This window comes from Epargyreus clarus, unplaced genomic scaffold (genome assembly GCF_041222505.1).
Source record: "Epargyreus clarus isolate Ecla_fem2 unplaced genomic scaffold, WU_Ecla_fem_2.2 ptg000026l, whole genome shotgun sequence".
NCBI lineage: Eukaryota > Metazoa > Arthropoda > Insecta > Lepidoptera > Hesperiidae > Epargyreus > Epargyreus clarus.
In genome coordinates this window covers 1,546,918-1,568,881 of record NW_027332233.1, presented here as the reverse complement: position 1 = coordinate 1,568,881, position 21,964 = coordinate 1,546,918, and the positions used below count along the sequence as shown (strand labels likewise).

Sequence of the window (21,964 nt, the reverse complement as noted above, 5' to 3'; positions counted from 1 at the left end):
TTTGTTGTACTAGGTGTTTAAATAAATATGAAACATATATCTTATAAGTATTTTTCTGATGTGCTCATCGTCAGTGGGTAAGAAACCAATATTGTAAATTATAATATCGGTTTAAAATATTATTTAGTTACACAACATTAATCATATTCGATGTTTCCCACAGTACAGATATCAAACAGAAATTGCATGTAGAACAAGTTTTTGCGTCCTGTACACGAAGTAGATTAGATTATGGTCGGAAGTGATTTCTGATAACTTGATTTCCTTCTTGCAATTTCAGTTTTACCTAAATTACTTTAAATTTTTCGTATCGTACCCGACATATAATCGGATTCCGGTATATGTATAAGGCAACACAGTTTATAATTATAATTGTACAGCTTATTATTATGAAGGGAGATTATTCTATTTGATATCTGGCCTGTGATGCTGTTATCCTATAGTCATTTTATGATAATAATTTAATATTAAAATTTTGCAGCGAGCACGGGGCAGCGCAAGACGGGCCTGTGTCAGGCCGGTTTCTCCGCCGCTGTATCAAAGGTGAGCTTTCATGACGCCATATTGTAATTTAAATATAGGATTTATTTTATAATTTATTCTTTAGATAATAAATATTAATTTGAATGTGGATTTATATTGTTTGTACTAGCGTAAGGGATTTTGGTTTTGTGACTGATATTAATTATGCATTTTAATATGCATATTCTATCGGTTTTGAGGCATATGCGTATGCGTCTAAATTAACACTTTGCACATTATAACTATTCAGCAAGTTAGATTTATGACATTACATTTATTAAAGTGACTAGGTATTACTCAGTTTGTAGGCACCAAAGGAGTAGATAGGAATTACCTAGTTACCTACTAATTTTCCTACAAAACAAATACCTAAGTCCAGTATTCAATTTCATTACATTCTCTTATACTTTCCATATTATCGTGGTATTTTATTAAAAAACGGTCTTTGAAAACCAGTGACAACAGGTGCATTTGTATGGTAGGATTATCCCTAAGAATCGGTAACGTGTGGCAACCTAAAAACTTTACCTTAATGCATTAATAATAGTGGGCAGCTAAATTTGTAGCAAGCAGTAATCAACTTCGGGTCTGGACGTGCGAGTTAAGAACTGATTTTTGAATTTCAACCGTTATGGATCCATTGAAACTCGTTCTTTAGATGTAACATATCTAATACTTTAGTTACTTAGTACTATCTATATAGTATTTTCAGAAATGTATGACCTGGAGTAATTGTAATCCAAGACAAATTTATAAAATGCAATTAATTACAAATATAATTAGTGATCAAGATATATTAAAAGATAAATTAGCGAGGAAGAAATCGGGTTTTCTATATTCTTGCTAAATCTGATTTTCAGATAAAAATTGTGGATACAAAACTGGAAGGAACATTATAAATACTAAAAAACTTGTATCAAATATAAGTAGGTTCCAGTTAACATTTATGTTTAATATTATTAATGTTTACATTTATCAGACAGGTATATTTAAAAGATAAATAAGATATTACAACTTAAATATTACAATTATTTTACATACTGTCCTGATTCACTGTCCTTTTAAAATATAAAATCGTATTATTGCATCTCGCCTGTATTTAATGTTTCAGTTACGCTAATTACGAATTTGTCGGTAAATTACTGACAATTTGTACAAAAAATATTTCACGACAATTTGCTTAAAATTACACCTCATCAGTGTCTTTGGGCGGTTCGTAAGCTCTTTTTAATTAAGCACGTATCTGTAATTCGGTTTGGTTGAAATCTTAAAATTTATATTCTCCGTGATATCTTATGACGGTATTTTTGGTATTTTCTGGCTTTAAAAATCTTGGTGATATTAAAAACTAAATGTAATTCTTGTAATCAAATATTTTCACTTTTATTAGTCCCTGTTTCGTTCGTGCTATTTTTAAACGAAAGTCAGATTTAAAAACGTCTTCGATTCAATGCTACGGAGCAATCACTTAAAAGGGGAACATAATCGAGGCAAGTTGTCAGAAAAAGACCTACAAAATGGCGGTTTCTCAAGAAGCGAACGTGTCTCCGTTTTTGCAAAAAACCGGGGAGGCGATGTAAAACATCGTGATTTTACGATCGTGGGAATAGCACTATTTTTGCCTTGTAGAATTATCAACGTGATCGCATCGCGCGCGCACGTGACACGAATGCGCCCGCGCAGCCGCACCGCCCTTATGAATTATTAAATCTTTTATTGTTGCTACCGCAAAAAATAAGGCAAAACCACACGGCGATTTCTATTCCGAAAATAGTAGTCAATCGAATTGTCTGCTATTTGCTTTATGGGATTCTGTATTTGGCTGATGCGATGTTGCTGAGATATCGGATGACTGACAGCTTGATAGATTAGCGCCTTATACGTCTTTGTGGGGTGAAAGCCAAGGTTCCGCGTTAGGGTGAGGTTAAATGACACAACAAAAGCCTTCTGATATGAATATTTTATATCTTTCAAAAAGCAATATGATATCAACCGTCTTAACATGAAAAAAATTCGTGAGTGTATCAATATTTTAAGCTGAAATAAATGATTTTAAAACATTGATTTTAGACTGCATCCCGATTTCAGTCACCAGCTGAAACCATTTAAACATAACAAATTGTATAAGCCCCTCTTCTAATTTACTTTTGAATATGAAAACTGAAGACTAAAAGTGTCTAGTCCTGAATGTAGAGCTTTTAAACTACATTTATCTAATGCATTGTAAATGAGCACGGTCCTCAACATTTGCAACGAAGTTGCAATACAGATAAGCGCCTATTTATGCGGCAAATCCTACTAGTGTTATGTCAGGTTCATGCGCACTGTCGTGTACCCTTCCGCCTTCGCTTTAGGCAACTATTGTTTTAGATAAAACACCGTGCACTTATATCGTCACATGTACTGACTTCTTGTTTAAGAATATATCGTGAATTTAATGATGACGTGAAGTACAGTGGATATTGACCCTAAACGCTTTGTATAAGCTAGTGCCAGCTGAATAATGAGATAGTTGCCTCGATGCTAGGCTCGTGCGGTAAATCGCAGGAAACGCGTTCAAGTTAAGTGTGTTACGTTGGCAATGTGCCATCCGGCTCTTCGGGCTATCGGCACACATGTTACGATCTATTCTGCATGTGTAATACCTAGAACCTAAGTAGGGTAAACCTTAAGTCCTGGAGCTTACGTCCTGTTCACCCGATAAACCAGTGGGGTTAGTTGCATGTTTGCGTTTCACATTATTTTTTACAATCATTCTAAGTTTATAATAGCTTTTTCGAAGGAAAATCTTGAAAAACCAACGTACCTACAAACGAACAAAATTTCTACATAATGTTCTCAAAGATGTAAAGAGTATGAAGGCTGCTAAGCGGCTCTTGGCTAGCATTAGTTAATTGACCCGTAATCTATAAATGAAAATTATGGTTCTAATCCTAAATAAATTTAATGATAAGTTGGCTAGATCTTTTAAAATAAAAAATCATATTATGACTAATATCTTCGACCCTATAAGACCTTTTGGAGTATTCAGTGGTGTCTATAAATTAGAAGTGATTTATTTACGATGCCGAAGTAAATTGCGGAGGTTAATACCAAAATTGCTTCCAAAATAAAATCTCAGGTTATAATCGCTTCTGGGAAATCACACATCACGTTTCGGACCATAAATACAAGACCGCGAGAATGCCAAGTGCGGTTACGAGTTTCACGAAATTAAAATCAATTTACATTCAGCCAGTAAGCACGAGCTCGCCATTAATTTCCATTATCTGACACCATAACAATCAAGCGCCATAAATGACTACCAAAAAACTGTTTCTTTTGTCGCGACAAAAAGAGCCTGAACTCTTTTTGTTGAGTTGTTTTTGATCGTTGAGTTTATTAGTTTGCGGACTTGCACGCACGCTCATTGATATTTTAAGCATCACCCCAGATACGGGGGTTAAAAATATCTTGCGTGAAGCCAATTAATTCGATTGAGACTTTTCCAAAATCTGCTCTGAATTTATCTTCACCAAAAAGCTTTTCAAATATAACACAGATATATGTACTCGTACATATAATTGTTACCTCATAAGATCAGCTGTTTAAATTAAATTTCCTGAAGAGAAAGAACCTAAAGATATAATAATTAGTTTATTCAAATAGAAAACCTGTTTTATTTGCTTCCATGGGTGGCAGTATAGTGCTTATTTCGTGAACTGTGAGTTTGGTTACTATTTCTATTATTTAATTTAAATTTATGTAGTAGCAGTATTACCCTAACTGTTTCGCGACATGGAAGCGAATGTTATCTTTTAAGACGAACACGAAATCACAATGCCTGCATATATTATCAAGATTTACCTGAAGTAACTGGAGATGTTTACGTGATTGTTTTATCAAGAGGCTCTTCTGAGATAAGTTGCAAGAATGCATCGAAATGAATGTTAACGTGAACCTTAATGTGTTGTAACTTGTAGTATAGGTGTTGACGAATGTTAGGAATTCTAATTAGGTCGTTAAAGGTGGATAGGTAATATGTTTTAATGAAATGAAAAGTTTTGTTTGTAATATTTTAAATTCGATTGTGGGTAAGTTTCGATTGGACTCTACCTTTTGATACTTAAATAAACTAGTTAAAATAAAAGGAAAAGAGTTTCTACTGTGTCTCCCAAATTGGGGTGGTAGTATATTTATATATTTGTATACAGAAAAAAGCCAAAAATAATTAGATCAAATACGAAAATCTTTGCAAGACAATGCCGAACGCTACGGAGTCCCATTACCACATAATACTGCGCGAAGGCTAATTTTCAATTACTGCATTAATTCATTACAAAAAAAAAAAACAATTGGCAATTTGTATATCTACAGTCTACACCCACTTGTTCTTACACAATGCACTGAATACGGGGAGGTGTGATCTCGGGTGCAATTGATTCATTACTATTCATTGGGCAGCGAACTGAATCGTAATGGCGGTGCACACTGCGAATTGACTTAGTGATTTTAGATCAGAACACTAGATTTTGAATTTAATATTTCTATAGAGATCTTAAAAATAAATTCAAACCTGAAATGTATAAAATAACTTAAATGGATATATTATTAATTTATAGTCATGCAGAGAAATATTAAATAATTATTCTTAGAGATAATTACCATAAAAAGCTGATTTCGAACTCGAGGCTGGCAATTCTTATTCTTAAGAAAAAAGTAAATTTCATTGAAAATAAAATAAACTTCGATAAATACGTACGTAGATCCCATACATATCCAGTACGGATGTAATAAAACACATGCGCCAATGCACCTTCTATTTGAAATAATTTTATTTCTCAGCGCCTTTTTCCTATGCAAAACAAAATTCCTTGTCATTGCAACGTCTTAAACATTCTTTGTGGATTTACAAACATGGTTTCGGAACGCGACCGTAAACGTCCGCCATTTGCAGACAATGGCGTTGGCGGGAAAAGCGATACGCGCTCGCGAATTGAATCGGCGACATTTAGGGATTTGTTCGAATAATTGTTTTATTTATCGTTCCAAATATATGGGCATGGTTGAATATGTCGTTGAATAAAATGTGTGGTGGCGGGGTGTAGCAGTTAAGGTGATAATTTTATAAGGGAATAAGTACGTACTTTGGAATACTTAGGAATCATCCAGTATGTAATGTTTTAAGTATATTAAGTGTTACATATAGGCATAGATTAGTAGGTGTTACATATAGGTAAATATAAACAACATATGCACCTATGTACTACTAACCTATGGTTAATTTCACTTTGTAGCTTTTAAGTGAACCTCTTTAATGGTGTTTTAACCATCGAGCTATTGTGTACTACGATTTTACGATACTGTTTAATTTACATAGCATTTTCTACGGGTAGTTAACTGACGACAATCTTTTACATTATAGACTTATTTAGTTCGAAATTTATTATCGAATTAACTGACATCAAAAATAATGTTTTTTTTTAAATAAATTATACGTCATATAAATGTTCATTAAAAGTTATGGTTATTATTGTAGATATGGTTATTTATTGTAGGCACACATATAAATATATACCCATGGGTACCTCCTGTGCGACGAGCCTTAAGCAATAATTCTTTTAAGTCATTTTGTTTCGTATACGGTAGCCTGTTTTGCCTTGTAAAACCCATGTTAATCATTCACGAAAAAAATAAGTTCGAAAACAGGGATCCATAACTTCATTTTGACATTGTGCCCCACGTGATGTCGGCGAGGAGAGCGTGCGCGCGCGCATGCGCAGCGCTTGTCGCGCTTTATATGGCGTGACGCGTACGCGCATGTTTATTTATCGGCGGACCGGCGCCCGCGCACGCCGGCAACATCTCTGCTGATAGTGGCTTTCATATAAACCACTGTGAAGTACTGATGCTTAAGTATGAGGATGCACTGAAGAATGCAACAAGTGCCTTCCTTGTCCTATTTCACGATTAGTTACGACACTCTTTACAGGGTTTTTTAAGGGATTAAGAACTTATATTTAATTTCCCTGAAGAAAATAAAAGAGTTTTCAATTTTTTTTTTACATAATTGCAAATTTTCAAATTGTAACCAGTGTTTATTATAGCGTAATATTGAAAAAAAATCTGTTCAAATTCCTATTTTCCTCTAAGTACTTATGTCCACGGTGTCTTTAATGACCAACTCTCATAGATCCCGACCCTATACTTAAAAACTAGAGAGCATAACGCAATAAAAAATGAACATTATCTGAGAGTGGTAACAAATAAATGTAAGCAACAAATCGATACATATGTAGTGGTGGTACGGTTTTTGTGGCACTTTTTGTTGGTCGTCAGTTATCTCTACGTTCACACGCTGCTAGTTGTTGAGATGTCTGCTTTCTGTCTACTTGTTAGCGAGTCAAAAGATAAGCGGAAGCGTGCTTATAGAAAATAGCGGTTTATTATCTTACTGCTCAGCGGTTTCATTTTACTTAGTTTTATAATACTACTTTGTGCAAAAAGATATTACAACTAGTCATTTCTATAAATAGTTATTGTTTTGAGAGATAACTACAAAAATGGATGAAGATTATTATGACGTATTTTATAAAAGCAAACTTAAAGCTTTTTATTTTCACAAAGTGCTAACAATTTTAGAAAATGATACCGAATAGTCTTCTTTTTATCACTTAATGGCAATCAACGGAATTATAATTTTACTGATATATGGTATGGTGCGCCTTATCGTATTTGATATATATTTATATTTAACAATTGTTATCATTTAAATCGCCCCTTAGCTGAAGTACGCAGCCGCTTATAACATACAACTCTTTTAACTTATCTTGAACATTCGTTTACAAATTGTCTACAACTTACAGAAGTAGGAATGCAATAGGAATTAATGTAAACAAATTGTTCTTCTAAAATTATACAGGAAAGTCTCCTATCCTAAACAAGTAAAAAGCTAAAATATGATGGGTAATTTTGTTGCCGTATGCTCCGCGTATGGTGATCATTGATTGATTCCTGCAGTTTAACACTAAATATAATCATTATGCAATAATTTTGAAATAAAATCTATCGGTCGTTGACCGAAAGAATTTTTACTGGCTTTCCTATTATTTTTTTAACCATTTTGGAGGTACTTTATATTTTTATTCTTCAATATCAATTTTTTTCGGTTTATAAAGCAAATTTCATCCTCATTACTTAAAGACCCACCATGAAACCATTAAACCTTGTAAAGGGGCACCATAAACTTCACACAATAAAGTAACACTATCTCTGATCCTTATTATCATAAGTGCCACCATAAAAGTGTAACGGGTCCTGATTTCTTCCGTATCTCGAATACTGATGGTTATAGTTTGAAGTTAAAAAAATGCATGTAAAGTACAATTTTGTTTTTATAATTCAATACTAATCACTTTTTGGTAGACACTGTTGTCCATCTTATAAATGCAAATCCTATGTCACCTCCTAAATTATTCATTGGAACAGAGAAATTTGTGTTTTTCTTTGTGAAATTTGAAACTGATTACAAGCCAGACATACTGGGTGAATAGGTTGATAGGTACTATCAATGATGATGTAAAAATCTTGAAATATACGTAATATATAGATTTTGTTTTTGTTAGTATTGGCATTGAATATTTTGTTCTTTTTATCAGGATGGACAACGACTGTTTATGGGTGCTCCAGGCAGCTACTACTGGCAAGGTAAGATCACTTTGAATATTAACCAAAAATTATGAAACTGTTATATCATTGTAATAAATTGAAATTATATGTTTGGTGACGGCGGAATTGTAATTAAATAGAAACAGAAACTTTTCTTTAAGCTGCTTTACACTTTTAGTCCTACTTGATGAAAGTGACGAGAATTAAATTTTCGTCAAATACTGATATAATAATTGTTGAATTATGTAGGCTTTGCAAAATGTCAAATATGTTGGACTTGTGAAGGAAATGTATCAGTCTTTGACAAAATAACTTTTGTAATTTTATTAAATAGAGCCTTTATCTAAAGAAAAATGTTAGACGTCAAGGGCTGTGTTTTCCGAAATGTTGGCTTTTATGTCGTAAAGATTATTTGAAGAAGCAGCATAGAGGCTTGTTTCTTTATTTTCTACTGTAATTAAATTTGGTAGCACGTATAATGTAGATTACACAATTGTGAAGTAACTATCCCTAAATGTGACAAATTCTGAATTTTTGATGACAATCCACAGGGCGAACGTTATCCATAGACACTAGCGCATCATTCAAGTACTATATGCCGAAGGAAGGTAAACAGACCTAACGTATCGCCAATTGACCATAACTTGTTAACAGAAATAACATAGCGAAAGGGTTTATGAACGCCTAAACCTAAAAATAATAAAGCCTACAAATCCATTTGCAAATCTTTTCCAGTTCGATTAAGTGCCTGAGTCGAGTGTAATTTTCGCTATTAATATTCAGATCAATGTTTAAATGCACTTAAAATTACCAATCAGAGCTTTATCCAAAAAACTTGAGAATTTGATAATAAAAATGATTTATTAGAAAAATTCTTAACTTTCACGGAAAGAGATTAATATAATATAAGAAAATTAAAATAAATTGTATTTATTGAGCAAATTACACTCGACTTAAAATGCCATTGACTATTGGCTAAAATGCTTAAAGTCATCATCATCAGCGACATGGATGGAACCTTTATCATTGGCATCCCATTTGTGGCTTCTGTCAGTGAAAACCTCGAGACAAACCATACAGAACCGATCTTATGCAATGCACGAAAGATTTTAGATGTTCTTGTTGTACAGATCTGTTCTGTCCAGTTCACTTAATTGTGCTAACGTATGTTCAATATTTACATGTTCTTCTTTCGTATCTACTTGATCTTGATAATTACACTAATGATCAAGTAACGCAGTGAAAGTAGCTAATATTAAAAACAATAACTTTTCAACTAGAGATCGTCTGATACGTGTAGGGCCAGAATAAATAGATGTTTTCCAAATTATTATTCCCCAATTATACATCTTTGTGACATATTTAACATCCCCAAACAATTCAAGGTTGTGGTTAAACCCATAACAATAAAACGGGTTACAGAGGTTTACATCAATTAACGCTTAAAAAATTAAGTCCACCGCTTCACGACTAATTGATTAAAATTCGATTCTTTGATTTGAAAAATCCCATTGGCGATCCCATTGGCTTTTCGATAATTTGGTCGCTGTAACAAGGATTTGGTGATTTTAACACGGAGAATAAGTCCAGTTTTATTCTGAGAGGTGTGATATGTGGTGATTTGTTTAATACATGGTGATCGACACACAGATTTGATCAAAAATTAAGTGCGTCATTTGAGCTTGTAACAATTGAATGTCAAAAATGGTTATAAAATAACAAGTATCATATTTTGTAAGATTTTATGAAACAACCTGTGTTGGTTTCAGTGATGTATATTTGAAATCTCTTACTTAATCGTGTCTCATGACTTATGAAGCTTGTAATAATGGATTCTAATTAAAGAAACTTTGAGATACAACGCAAAAGACTTGATTGTGATTTATTTGCTTAAAAACTGTTTTTTTTTTGTTATAAGATCGAAATCTTTTTGTTCATTCATTGTCATAATTTTAATACTTACCATTGTTGCGATATCAACTCATGTATCCATTAGAGTTTACCTATGCAGTATTCATTTCATTTCATTATGCCTTTACTTCTTTATTCTTTGATACTCATATGCACGGTAATCTTAGTGGACACATGAATTAACTTTAAACTTAGTACTAAATTGTCAGTGCTTTCGTGTTAATTTAATATTTTGTAATTATATTCTGTGTAAATTCATCTGTAAATTGAAATGTTTGTTTAAATTAACAAGTTATTTTCAAATTATTTGCACCACAATCTTTACAAAATTTACTTTTTTTTCATAGCATTAATTTTATTTCTCTTTTAGGTCAACTGAACGTTCAAACATTGAACTCCAAGCCCCTTTTCATTTCAACTCCTGAGGCTAATCCAAAGTACGATGACTCGTATATGGGATATTCTGTGACCGTCGGAGATTTTGCTGGTCAGGGAATACAGGGCGTCGCCGTGGGTGTGCCGAGAGGCTCTGATTTAAAGGGATTAGTAAGTTATTTCACATTATTTTAAGTGGTTCAGCAGTATAGTTACTATTGTAACTTAACGTGTGAGTTTTTTTTTTCTTAAGGCCTAAGGCTGATTACTTGTTATCATACACATATAAATATGTAACCGTCATATCTATGCGATTTCATCATCTATTATAGATAAAGCTATAACATTGTTCCATTAATTCACATGCAAACGCAAATTTTCCATTACAATTACTTAACCTTAAACCTTTTTTATTTCTTTTTGATTTTTATAAAACATATTTTTTTTTAAATTTAAAACAAGAGAAACTATATGCCCACTATATGCCTATTGGAGGCGCCGGGTATCGATTCCGGTACCTCTCGCGTGCTAAGCGAGCGCTCTACCATCTGAGCGAAATTAATGTACACATGTTGTATAAAACAATTTATTTGTATTTAATAATTGTTTGATAATTTTCGATCACTAATAAGTTCTTATTAGTGATCGAAGTTCATATTATATATTTTGATCACCTTTCACTACAACGATGTTAATAGTAGGGGAGCCCACGATGCTAAATGCGTACAAACTGGAGGGTCATTGGGACCTATACGATTGTGTCGATTAGACATTAGAATGAAGAAAAGTAAAACAGCGAGGTAATTGGTAACTTTAGTAAAACGAGACCACCGAATCTAAATCAATTAAGTCAGTAGAATTAGCAGTAGTAGTAGTAATATTAGTAACGTCCATTAATTAAATCCTCTAATTTTCTTTCCAGGTGGTATTGTACACATGGGAACTACAAAACATCAAGAACATCAGTGGTTCTCAAATCGGCGCCTACTTCGGCTACAGTTTGACTTCTGGTGACATCGACGGCGACGGCTACGATGACGTCGTCGTTGGTGCTCCAATGTTCACTAAGCCCAAGACCGATGGATACGAACATGGCCGCATCTATGTCATCTATCAGGGTAGAAATCGGGTAAGATTTTAGAAGAATTTATGTAAAATAGGAACTTTTTTAAATGTGATCTTGATGAATATTAATATTATGTATTGACAGTAGTTACTTCGCACTATTGTTATGTTCAAATAGAGACGTGTTTTATAGTTGCTATACGTTGTTTAACTACGCCTATAGCAAGTACATCACTAATAAAGAAAAATCTTCTTAATAATTACAACAATAGTTCTCCTATTAAATTATTGTCTTTTCTACTTACTATTCATAATTATCTTCTATTTCATTTTCTCGTTTTCAGGCATTCTCTAAGAACCACGCACGTACTGGTGAGGTGTCTCGAGGCAGATTCGGTTTAGCTGTCACATCTCTTGGCGACATCAATTATGATGGCTTTGGAGGTTAGCTGATTTAACTCTCGTACTTAAAATTAATTACATGAATTCTACCCAATATGTCATAGGTCCACTTCATAATCTTAATGTTTCCAGATATCGCAGTAGGAGCGCCATACGGCGGTGAGAACGGTCGCGGTGTGGTTTACATCTACCACGGTAGCGAACAGGGTATTGGAGAGAAGTACTCCCAGGCCATCACGGCTGAGGAAATCAACCCCATGCTCTCCACCTTCGGCTTCTCCCTCTCCGGAGGGGTGGACCTCGATAACAACAACTATACAGATTTGGCGGTTGGAGCTTATAAGTCGGATAGCGTTATTTTCTTCAAGTAAGTTTACGTTTATTTCATTGTCAATTATTGTATGATTTTTCCAGCTTATAAACATTGTAGATATATTGTTATATTAATGTTTTATCATCGTCATTGTCCTACTCTTGTGTAATTTGGTGGATATGACACGCCTTTGGGAACTTTATAGCAATTTCTCAGACACTACGTTTCTAACGATGTACTTTGTCACCATAAAAGCGGAGTCAATACTTGTAGTAGGGGGCCCACGATGCTAAATGTGTACAAGCTCGAACGTCATTGGGACCTATACGACTGTATAGATTAGACGTTAGAATGAAGAAAAGGTTATATGATGTTTTTCGATTCAGCGGGGAGTTTTCTAATTCTGACGATTTGAAAAAAAAAACATTATGAAAATGTATGAAGAATAATGTATATTCCTAAAAATTAGCCTTTTCCTTTAGTCTGTAATACATCATTACCTCCCAGGGATTCATGCTAATAAGTGACACTATCAGGTAGCATAATAATACAGGGTGATTTTTTTTCAAAATGGCAATTTTTTTCACTACTTTAACGTGTGGTAATCGGCAGATTATGATGTTTCCCTTTTTTTAACATTATTTCCTTTATATTAAAAAGAAAATGATCGCGCTCGAGCAATCTGACGGGCTCCCCTGTGCAAGCCTTCCCGACATAGAAAGATCATTCATGGTTTGGGATACCTACAGGGTGTAAGGTTCTCCCATATTTTAGTTTCCTGCGCACGAGACACTCCCGAAATCCCTTCTTGGGCTTCCCAACTATTGCAAAAGATAATTTTATCAACATTACAATTTCATAAGTGTGAATCAATTATGTACTTTAAGTAACTACGAATATACGAATAATAAATTGAATTACAAAATTTTAAATCTACGAATATCTTAAGTTTGGGACGTAAGATTGTGAGAATTCCATCGACAAAAGTACCAAAGAAACAAAAAAAAGCTATTAACTCCTGATAATTAATAAGACATACATCTGCTTTACCGTCAGGTCCCGTCCCGTGGTGAAGGTGAGCGCGGACGTGAAGTTCATGGGCGAGAGCAAGCTGATCTCGCTGGACGAGAAGCGCTGCCGCCTCGCCAACGGCACGCAGGTCACGTGCGCGCAGCTCATGTTCTGCCTCACCTATGATGGTGTTAATGTCGATCAGCAGATCAGTGAGTAGATTCAAACTTTATTTTTTTATTTTTTATATATAATATAGGAGTCGCAGACGAGCATGCAGTCCACCGGACGGTAAGTGGCTACTGCCGCCCATGGACATCTGTAATCAACCCGAGATAGGATTAGATATCCCTACCTAAGCTCGGCCATACATACGCCGCTACTCCTGAGGAGGGTGTGACGGTAGTGCCGCCGGAGTCGAACCACAAAAGGTTCTACCACCTTCAAAAATAATCTATACTTAACAGTTATCAAAGATATGTAGGGTAATATAAAGACCACAGACTCAAAAACAGTGCCTAAATTCGCAATATGTACGGTACACAGATTACCGCAAAGGAGTTTAAATTTATCCTAAAAAAAATAACAAAACTTGTTAATTTGCATAATATGTGGCAAAATTTTAAAAATAATATCTGTTAACGTACTTTTTTTACAATGTAATTAAGAAGAAGTTTGTCTGTAATTTGCCTATATTGTAATTTACATTTTAAAAGTATTTTGTAGAAAGTACTCGAGTCTTCAATGAAATTGTGTGTTACATCATGTTTTCTCTTTTCCAAGCGGAAGGATATATTTGCTACTTCGGTGAGTGGTTGTTAGCGGCAATTGGTGAATGGATCTCAAAATTATGCAACCACTTGTAGAAAATAATTTCATCATTCATTTTTAACTGAAATTTATGAATTTCAAAACTGATGCATTGATGAAATTATGACTTGTAAATAAACCACTCAGTAGTGACTCGATGTTAGCGTTGTAGAAGCATGTGAAGGTTACAGCTGATTTTCGACTCATGAAAACTGTTTTCATTTTCATCTTAGCGAATTTTATTTTTATTAGGGTCAATTTTTTAACCGGGATCCCTAGGCTTTCCCTCTGGCATTTGAGTTCTATCACCCTAAGGGTAAAATATAATTCTACAAATTTATCATTATGTCATCATATTTTTTGCAATCATTTAATCGCCTTCAATCTGATAGGCCTCTGTACAAACAACACCCAATGAAATGAAGGAAAAAAACATCGTTATGCTGCTTATTTGGTGTCAGTAGATGATAGAAATTTTAAAATTAAATATTAACAAGAACTTTTTATATAGATTTCGTGGTGACATTGGATCTGGATTCAAAGCAGAAGACCAGCAAGAGGATGTTCCTGTTGGAGAGTCGGGAAACGATTTATACCACCCATATTCTCTTGACACAGCGACAGCAGGAGTGCAGAGACGTGACAGTGTATATTGATGTAAGTTATATTAAAGGTATTTTCCTTATTATTTTTTCTGGTAGCTTTGATTGTTACAACATACAACAAAATGTTTCATTGATTTCTCGTTAAGCCCTAGCCATTGTATCTCTTTTCATTTCTTGTTTTTGTTCAACTATTATCAGGGGAACACTTGTACTTGACTGAACTATTTACTTTTACTAGAGATGGAATGTAAATCAATAGTTTCTAGTGTTTTTCAACAAATTTTCACTAAATCTAACGATGATGTTAATGTATAGATATTTCTATTTACATTTTAGGTTTGAAATGATGAACAATGACCTTGGAATAAAACATCAACTTGTCTCATAAAAAGACATTTTCAATCAAATTTCAACCAAACCAGAAATTGTAAATAGCCTTACTTTTAAATCACTATAACACACAGGAGGAGATCCGCGACAAGCTAACCCCGATCGAGGTGAAGATGACGTACGACCTCATCACTCAGCCGTCGGGTGGAGTAGTTCCCCCCGTGTTGGACCACACAAAGAGCATCGTGCATACAGACTCGCTCAATATACAGAAGAACTGCGGACCCAACAACGTGTGCGTGCCTGATCTCAAGATGTTTGTCTCCACGTAAGTACATTTCATCTTCAATTATGAGAAATTTGAGGAATCGTTGAATATTTGAAAGGGTGTTGATTGATTTTATGATGACGTAAGACTTGAATATTCCTTAAAAGATTGTCATAAAGTTTATTAATTTAACTAAAAAAAATTGGGATTCAAAAATGTTGACAACAATTTACCGGGTACAAAGTAAACTTTCATCTTAAATATCTGTGATTGTTATTTCTACAGGACATTTCACCAAATTTAAGTTCACTTCTCAATAAGTGTATGTAATAATTAAACTAGAATAATTAGACTATGTAATTTATTACTTTTCTCCACAGCCCAACAGTGAACTACGTGCTAGGCTCCGGCGAGAACGTGAACATTGATGTGAAAGTGGAGAATGCTGCAGAGGATGCCTTCGAAGCGGCGTACTACTTGGCTCTACCAGCTGGAGTCACGTACGCTAAGATGGAGCGTCTCGACAAGGATACTGCTGACGCCGCGCCCATATACTGCTCTACTGAGAGCAAGGGCGATGGGAACAGCACTCTCAAGTGTGATCTGGGCAACCCGATGACTAGTGGACAAAAGGTATGCAAGGATTCTTAATGGTAATATTAGATTTGATTATATTATAGGAATAGTATCTTTCATATTAATATTAATTGTAATAGTAGTCTCAATTACTGCTATTTTAAAGGATGTGTAACTGACATAAGTATGAGTTTGTAGGTTTTTACAAAAATGACTGTTTTGGTATTTGCCCATACATTTTCAATCAGCGCCCCTAGCGGATTGTATCAGAACTGATTGGAGTTATATGGGAAATACGAAAACAAAAAAAAAGTCATTTTTGTCATTAGCATAAAAACTTATACTAATGGTAAAGGCATGTATGTCTTATATCTATATTATATCTTTCCTTACCGGCTTAAAGCTTTCTCTTTTATATGAGGCCTCTGGAGACTCGCCACCATATTCGAAGAAGCTCTATAAGTCAAATTCGAGAAACAAAAAATTAAAAAATGACATTGTCACTTACTAATATCTCAAGTACTTATCCACTTGTGTCTTTCAGGTGAACTTCCGCGTGATCCTGGAGGTCGATGCTCGCATGTCCACCCTGGACTTCGACATGGAGGCCAACTCCACCAACCCCGAGCAGGGCACCCGCGGCGACAACGTCATGCACATGTCCATCGGTGTGGTCATCACCGCGAAACTGTCCATTATCGGGTAACTATTCTCTTCTTATCGTCATATTATTATGACTTTCTGCAACGCCATTGATGTTAATATTCAAACAAATTTTAATTTACTAAAAAATGGGATTGTAATACTACTATATTAATTTTCAATTTTGTCTAAATGTTATGTTTTTTTCATTTCTTTTTGTTTGATTAGATTCAGATAATGCTTCATATTATTTTCGAGTCTATCCAGATTGTATTTTCTGTATATTATTAGCGTAATTCATCTTTTATCTCTCTTGTGTATCAATTTACCCACACAGTTTATTTATCAACATTTGACTATTTTACATAACTTACTTGAACCACATTACGATTATCCCTATGACGAAATATTGAACCCATTATTAAGTTTTCTTTCAAAATTCCAGAACCTCCGATCCTCCCGAGTTGCACTACAATGCGTCACTGTACGAGGCGCAGAACCTGAAAGACGACACGAAACTTGGTCCACAGGTCATACATAAGTACAACATTAAGAACGAGGGACCCTTCGCTGTCGAGGAGGCTGAGATTTACGTCATGTGGCCCTATCAGACCCTTACTGGTAAATATCCTTAATTACGATTTCGGAGATGAATATTATGTATTACAATTCGGTAGTTTTGCTGCCTGTAAAAATGCTACTATGCTTAAATAATTTATAATATGAAAAAATCATAGCTAAGAAGAAACTGAGTAAGTGTCCAAGTATACTGGTTAATCAACCGAAGCTTCAGTAGCTATGTACTTTCTTGAGCAATTCTAAGTTGGAGTTATTAGGATACAATATGGTACAGTGGCGTCTCGAGAATTTAAAAAAAAAATCAAAAATAATTTGCTGTAAATGGAACACGTAGGATCGGATTGATCTAAGTCTTACCAGAGACGGGTAATGGAAGTATTTCAACTCCTTTGGTTTATGATTTTACTCTTTAGAAACTTTTGTTTAAATCAATCTTCCAGAAACCAACTCAGAATAGAAGCCCGACATGTTAACAAATTCTTCCAAAAGTTTCATCAACATAATGATAATGATCATTAATCATTGTTCCAGGCGAGAACCTGATGTACATGCTGGTGCAGCCGCAGTGGCTGGGCGACATGCAATGCGACGTGGCGCGACACATCAACCCCGAGAACCTCTTCGTGCAGAACCCTTATGCCTACATGCTGACCAAGGAGAAGGAAGGTGGGTATCTTTGATCTATTATATTATTATTTAAACTAACGATACGGCAGACGGGCTACCTGGTGGAAAGTCACCGTCGCCTATGGACACTTGCAACACCAGAGGAGTCGCCAATGCATCGCTGGTTTTAAAAGAGAGCTCTTTTTCCACCCCTCTTGAAGAGCCCCATATCATAGCCATGGAATACCTCAGGAGGAAGTTCATTCCACATTTTGCACGTACGCGGTATATTTGATTATTGAAGCCTTGACCAATATTGTGTTAGATCGTCAGATTTAAAACTATGAGCATAATATCACTTTCTTAGAAGATATTCATATCTTCATTTATTTGTTCATTTTCATCGTTCATCAAATTGACTTCCATGGTACTTAATGTCGTGTTAATATAATAACAAGAATATTTTTTGTAGATATTGTTTATTTGTATAACTAAAATAGTAATAATATAAGTATAAAGTTTCTTAGAATATTTTTTTTCTTAAACAGCTATGGTGAGCAGCGAACTCTACACAGCTGAACAGATAAGCGGCAGCAGTGGCTATTATGGGCAAAGTAAGTTTTATATAAACAAAAAATTAAAATTTATTTCTAAAATATCATTCCATTTACATATTATGTAGATAGTTTTTCGTGATGTGGATTTTCTATTAAAATGTATTTAACTTTTTTTAGAATATTGGGAAATAAACCAATCTTCGGGTAGTGGTCAAGTTACCAGCCAAGTCAGTGGAAGCCAAGGATCTAGTCGTCAATTCGGTCAAGTTGGTGGCGGGCAAGTCAGTGGCCAGTCTGGTGGTTATTCTGGTTCCGGCCAAGTTACTGGTCAATATGGCGGTAGCTATGTTTCTGGTGGACAAACTGGCTCTGGCCAAGTTACCACGCAACATGGCGGTGGCTATGTCTCTGGTGGGCAATATGGACAGAGCGGAGGTCAAGGCACTAGTTATTCTTATAATAAGACGTGGACAAGCTCTGGAGAAGGTCTAACAGCCGAAGAACAAGAAGCGATAAGACGAAAACTTGCTACAATGGCGCAAAATCCCAACTATCAAGGGTCTGGAAATAGGAACATCCAAGGTGGCCAAACTGTACAAGGAAGTCATACTTTTAGTCAAGGAGGCCAGGTGACCTATGGTCAAGGAGGACAGAGTACGTATGGCCAAAGCGGGCAAGGGTACCAAGGTGGACAGGTACAAACCACGTATGTGCAAGGAGGCCAAGGAAGCCAGTATGGTCAAAGTGGTCAAGGGATGTACAACCAAGGCACCCATTATACTCAAGGAGCTCAGGGTGGTTTTGTCCAAGGAGGGGTTCAAGGCCAGGGTAATAAGATCGTCAGAGTAAAGAACAGGACAATTATCTATGATGAAAATCACAATATCATATCCCAAACCGAATCCAGTACGGAATACGGAGCCTTGGGTCACGAAGGAGAAGCTGGAAGCTCATATAATGCGTAAGTAAAGAAATAACTTAAAATGTGACCATTTTAATAAAAGTGAAATTTCTTTAATGTATCATTTATAATATATTCTGATGTTAGAAACAATTAATATTTTCTCAAATAATAATAAAATATTTACTAATTATATAATACTAGTAGTTTCGGAGCCTATTCGTTGGAAAAAAGCATAAAAACAATCAAACGATGAAATCTTTCCTCTTTATAATATTAGTATTGATTATTATACGTATTAAAAATAGTTAAATTTTCAGTCAGGACTTTGGTTAAATTTTCAGTTACCTGAACAACCGAGGTGGTATCAATACAAACAGTCAGGGTGCTGGTCAAGGCTTCGTACACGGTACATGGTCCACAACTGAAACAGTCAACAAGGATCTCATGAACGCCGGCTCCAACACATTCAGAGGATCTCCGAGTATAACCGTAGTTGGAGACGAGGAGGAAGATAAACTTGAAGGTTTCGGAGTTTACGCTGCTCAGAACAATAATGGACAGTTTAAATATGGAATAGCTGACGTCACCAATAGTCATGGAAACGCTGGGTCGGTCCAAGGAGGTAGTTTCCAGGGTGGAAGCGTTCAGGGCAGCAGCGGTGGAGCGTATGAGACTAGAGGTGGCGGGTACTCTTACTCATCCCGATCAGGTAAATTTGGAAACATAAATTTTAATGATTTTTTCAGTTTGACCATTTTTCAGTGCCCACTTATAATTATTTTCAATGATGTTTTGCAGGTGGTTCATCGTATAGTTCCCAGTCTGGAGGCAGCTATAGCTCATCATCAGAACAAAGGCGAGAAAGCACTAGAAGACGCCGTCAAGATGAGGTATGTGCATGTGATTTATAATCAAATTGCAAATTTACAGATCAAAATATCGATATCCCTATATTAGTCGTGAATCTTGGATCACAAAAATCAAAAACGATAGATCTAAACGATTATCATTGAAGATGGGCAGTCGTGCACTTTATAATTTGAATTGAAAACTCACAGTAAAAATAAGTGTTCGCCTGCAAATTTTAAATATTGAGAGAAATCATGAAGTGAACCATTTTTAATGTAGATTTCTTTATATTCTAGGTGGATCCTGAACTCAAGAACATGTTGGAAAAATGTGAAGAGAAATATAAGTGCGAGGTGGTGAGGTGTAGGACTGGGCGGCTGCTGAAGGGCCAGGAGGTGTGGCTGGCGTTACGGTCGAGGATAAACGCTTCTGTATTAAACGAGGTAACAGAATAAATTGTATGGTGTTTTAGATTTACAGCTTTTCCGTCGTCAGACATTTTAGGTACATTTTTATAAAGTTAAGGGCATTTGTCAGTTATTTTTGTGAAATGAAAAATAAGTAATAAGTTTTCTAAAATGCTTACATATAATACAACAAAATTGTATGTAGAGTCGAGGTTAGCGATTTTTTATTCTTCCATTCTAAAGGGAGTCCCAGATTACATAATATCTGAAATTTGTTGGCGATAAATAAAAAGATCTTCTTGTTAGGAGATCTTTTCTTTTCTCGCCGATGTTAAGGATAGAGGGAGGAAGTCAAACCATCTAAACTAGTAATATCACGTATACTGTTGTATTTCTTTTTCGAAATGAACTCGTTCGATTCCCGGCTAGGGATGATGAGAGTAATGATAGTAATGATGTAGTTTAAGTTTTTATCAAAATCGGCCTCGTAACTCCTTTCAGCATTTTTCACTCATCCTTATAGTTTCAGATTTAGCCCTAAAAGTCTATTTGAAAAATTCACCTTGTGTACCGACGTATAACCTCATGTATATACCGACGTATAACATCACATACATATCAACGTGTCAATCGTATATACTTCCAATGAAAAAACCGACGTATAATTTCCACATCATATCGAAGCGTAACCTTCCCAGATCTCGCAAGAGCGCACCGTGCGGCTGTCCACGCTGGCGGCGACGCGCGTGTCCCGGCTGCCTATCGTGGGTCGGCCGCACGCGCGCGGCTGGCAGGCGGCGGAGGCGCACACGCAGCTGACGCCGCAGCTGGCGGCGCTGGACAGCGGCTCCGTGCCGCTGTGGGTCATCATCCTCGCCGCCGTCGTGGGCGCGCTGCTGCTGCTGCTGCTCATCTTCGCGCTCTACAAGGTGAGCGATTGCCTCTATTGGAGTGCTCCTTCTTCGTCTTCTCTCTCTTTTCAGATGCTCTTTTCGTCTTTCTTCTTTATGATGTCATCGTCATCATTGATAGTGGAGATTTATCAGCTCCGTGGAGGAAGTGGAGTTGGAAAAATATGTCTTGTAATTTCAAAGCACAGCGTACAATGTACTCAAAAATACATATAAACATTTATTAAGTTTAAATGAAATAGTAGTCTTATTTAAATAGCTACGGATTTGGACAATTCCAACCAGAATACAAGCTATACTGAAAGACAAAAATATGACAGAGATGATGTCATAAATTTTATAAACAGTTAAAACTTTATGAGGTAAGTAATCATCATATTCTACATTGGACTGATGACTCAACGACATTACTTCAACATCAAATACCTAAAACCAGAGACAAGTAAGAAATTTTGACAAAATACTATGCCAACATTTTAACAAGAAGAATTAATGAACTAATTTATAATAAAAAAATATTTTACAAGATAAAACTATATTTATGCCCAAAAATATATTTAACAAAAATGTAAGCAACAACAATAAAATGAAATAATGATTTAAAGAAATCCAATTTAATATTTTATTAAATTCATGGTGAAGGCAATAAGGAAATGAAGGTTGCTTGTGGTACT

General features: G+C 35.3%; 1 protein-coding gene across 3 annotated transcripts in view; it reads left to right on the top strand.

Annotated features, from left to right (window-relative positions):
* if (integrin subunit alpha inflated) overlaps positions 1-21,964 on the top strand; it is a 112,760-nt gene that overhangs the window by 86,717 nt on the left and 4,079 nt on the right. For 2 of the 3 annotated variants that reach the window (XM_073088181.1, XM_073088182.1), the window contains exons 5-24: positions 482-543; positions 8,160-8,208; positions 8,721-8,777; positions 10,451-10,626; positions 11,378-11,584; positions 11,865-11,964; positions 12,055-12,289; positions 13,292-13,458; positions 14,568-14,713; positions 15,126-15,319; positions 15,640-15,892; positions 16,380-16,537; positions 16,923-17,098; positions 17,588-17,722; positions 18,211-18,276; positions 18,397-19,180; positions 19,465-19,832; positions 19,922-20,013; positions 20,269-20,415; positions 21,078-21,308. In XM_073088181.1, the coding sequence (XP_072944282.1) occupies positions 482-543; positions 8,160-8,208; positions 8,721-8,777; positions 10,451-10,626; positions 11,378-11,584; positions 11,865-11,964; positions 12,055-12,289; positions 13,292-13,458; positions 14,568-14,713; positions 15,126-15,319; positions 15,640-15,892; positions 16,380-16,537; positions 16,923-17,098; positions 17,588-17,722; positions 18,211-18,276; positions 18,397-19,180; positions 19,465-19,832; positions 19,922-20,013; positions 20,269-20,415; positions 21,078-21,308 (3,803 nt within the window). The remainder of the gene's footprint in view (positions 1-481; positions 544-8,159; positions 8,209-8,720; positions 8,778-10,450; positions 10,627-11,377; positions 11,585-11,864; positions 11,965-12,054; positions 12,290-13,291; positions 13,459-14,567; positions 14,714-15,125; positions 15,320-15,639; positions 15,893-16,379; positions 16,538-16,922; positions 17,099-17,587; positions 17,723-18,210; positions 18,277-18,396; positions 19,181-19,464; positions 19,833-19,921; positions 20,014-20,268; positions 20,416-21,077; positions 21,309-21,964) is intronic. The other variant, XM_073088183.1, reaches the window with a different exon arrangement.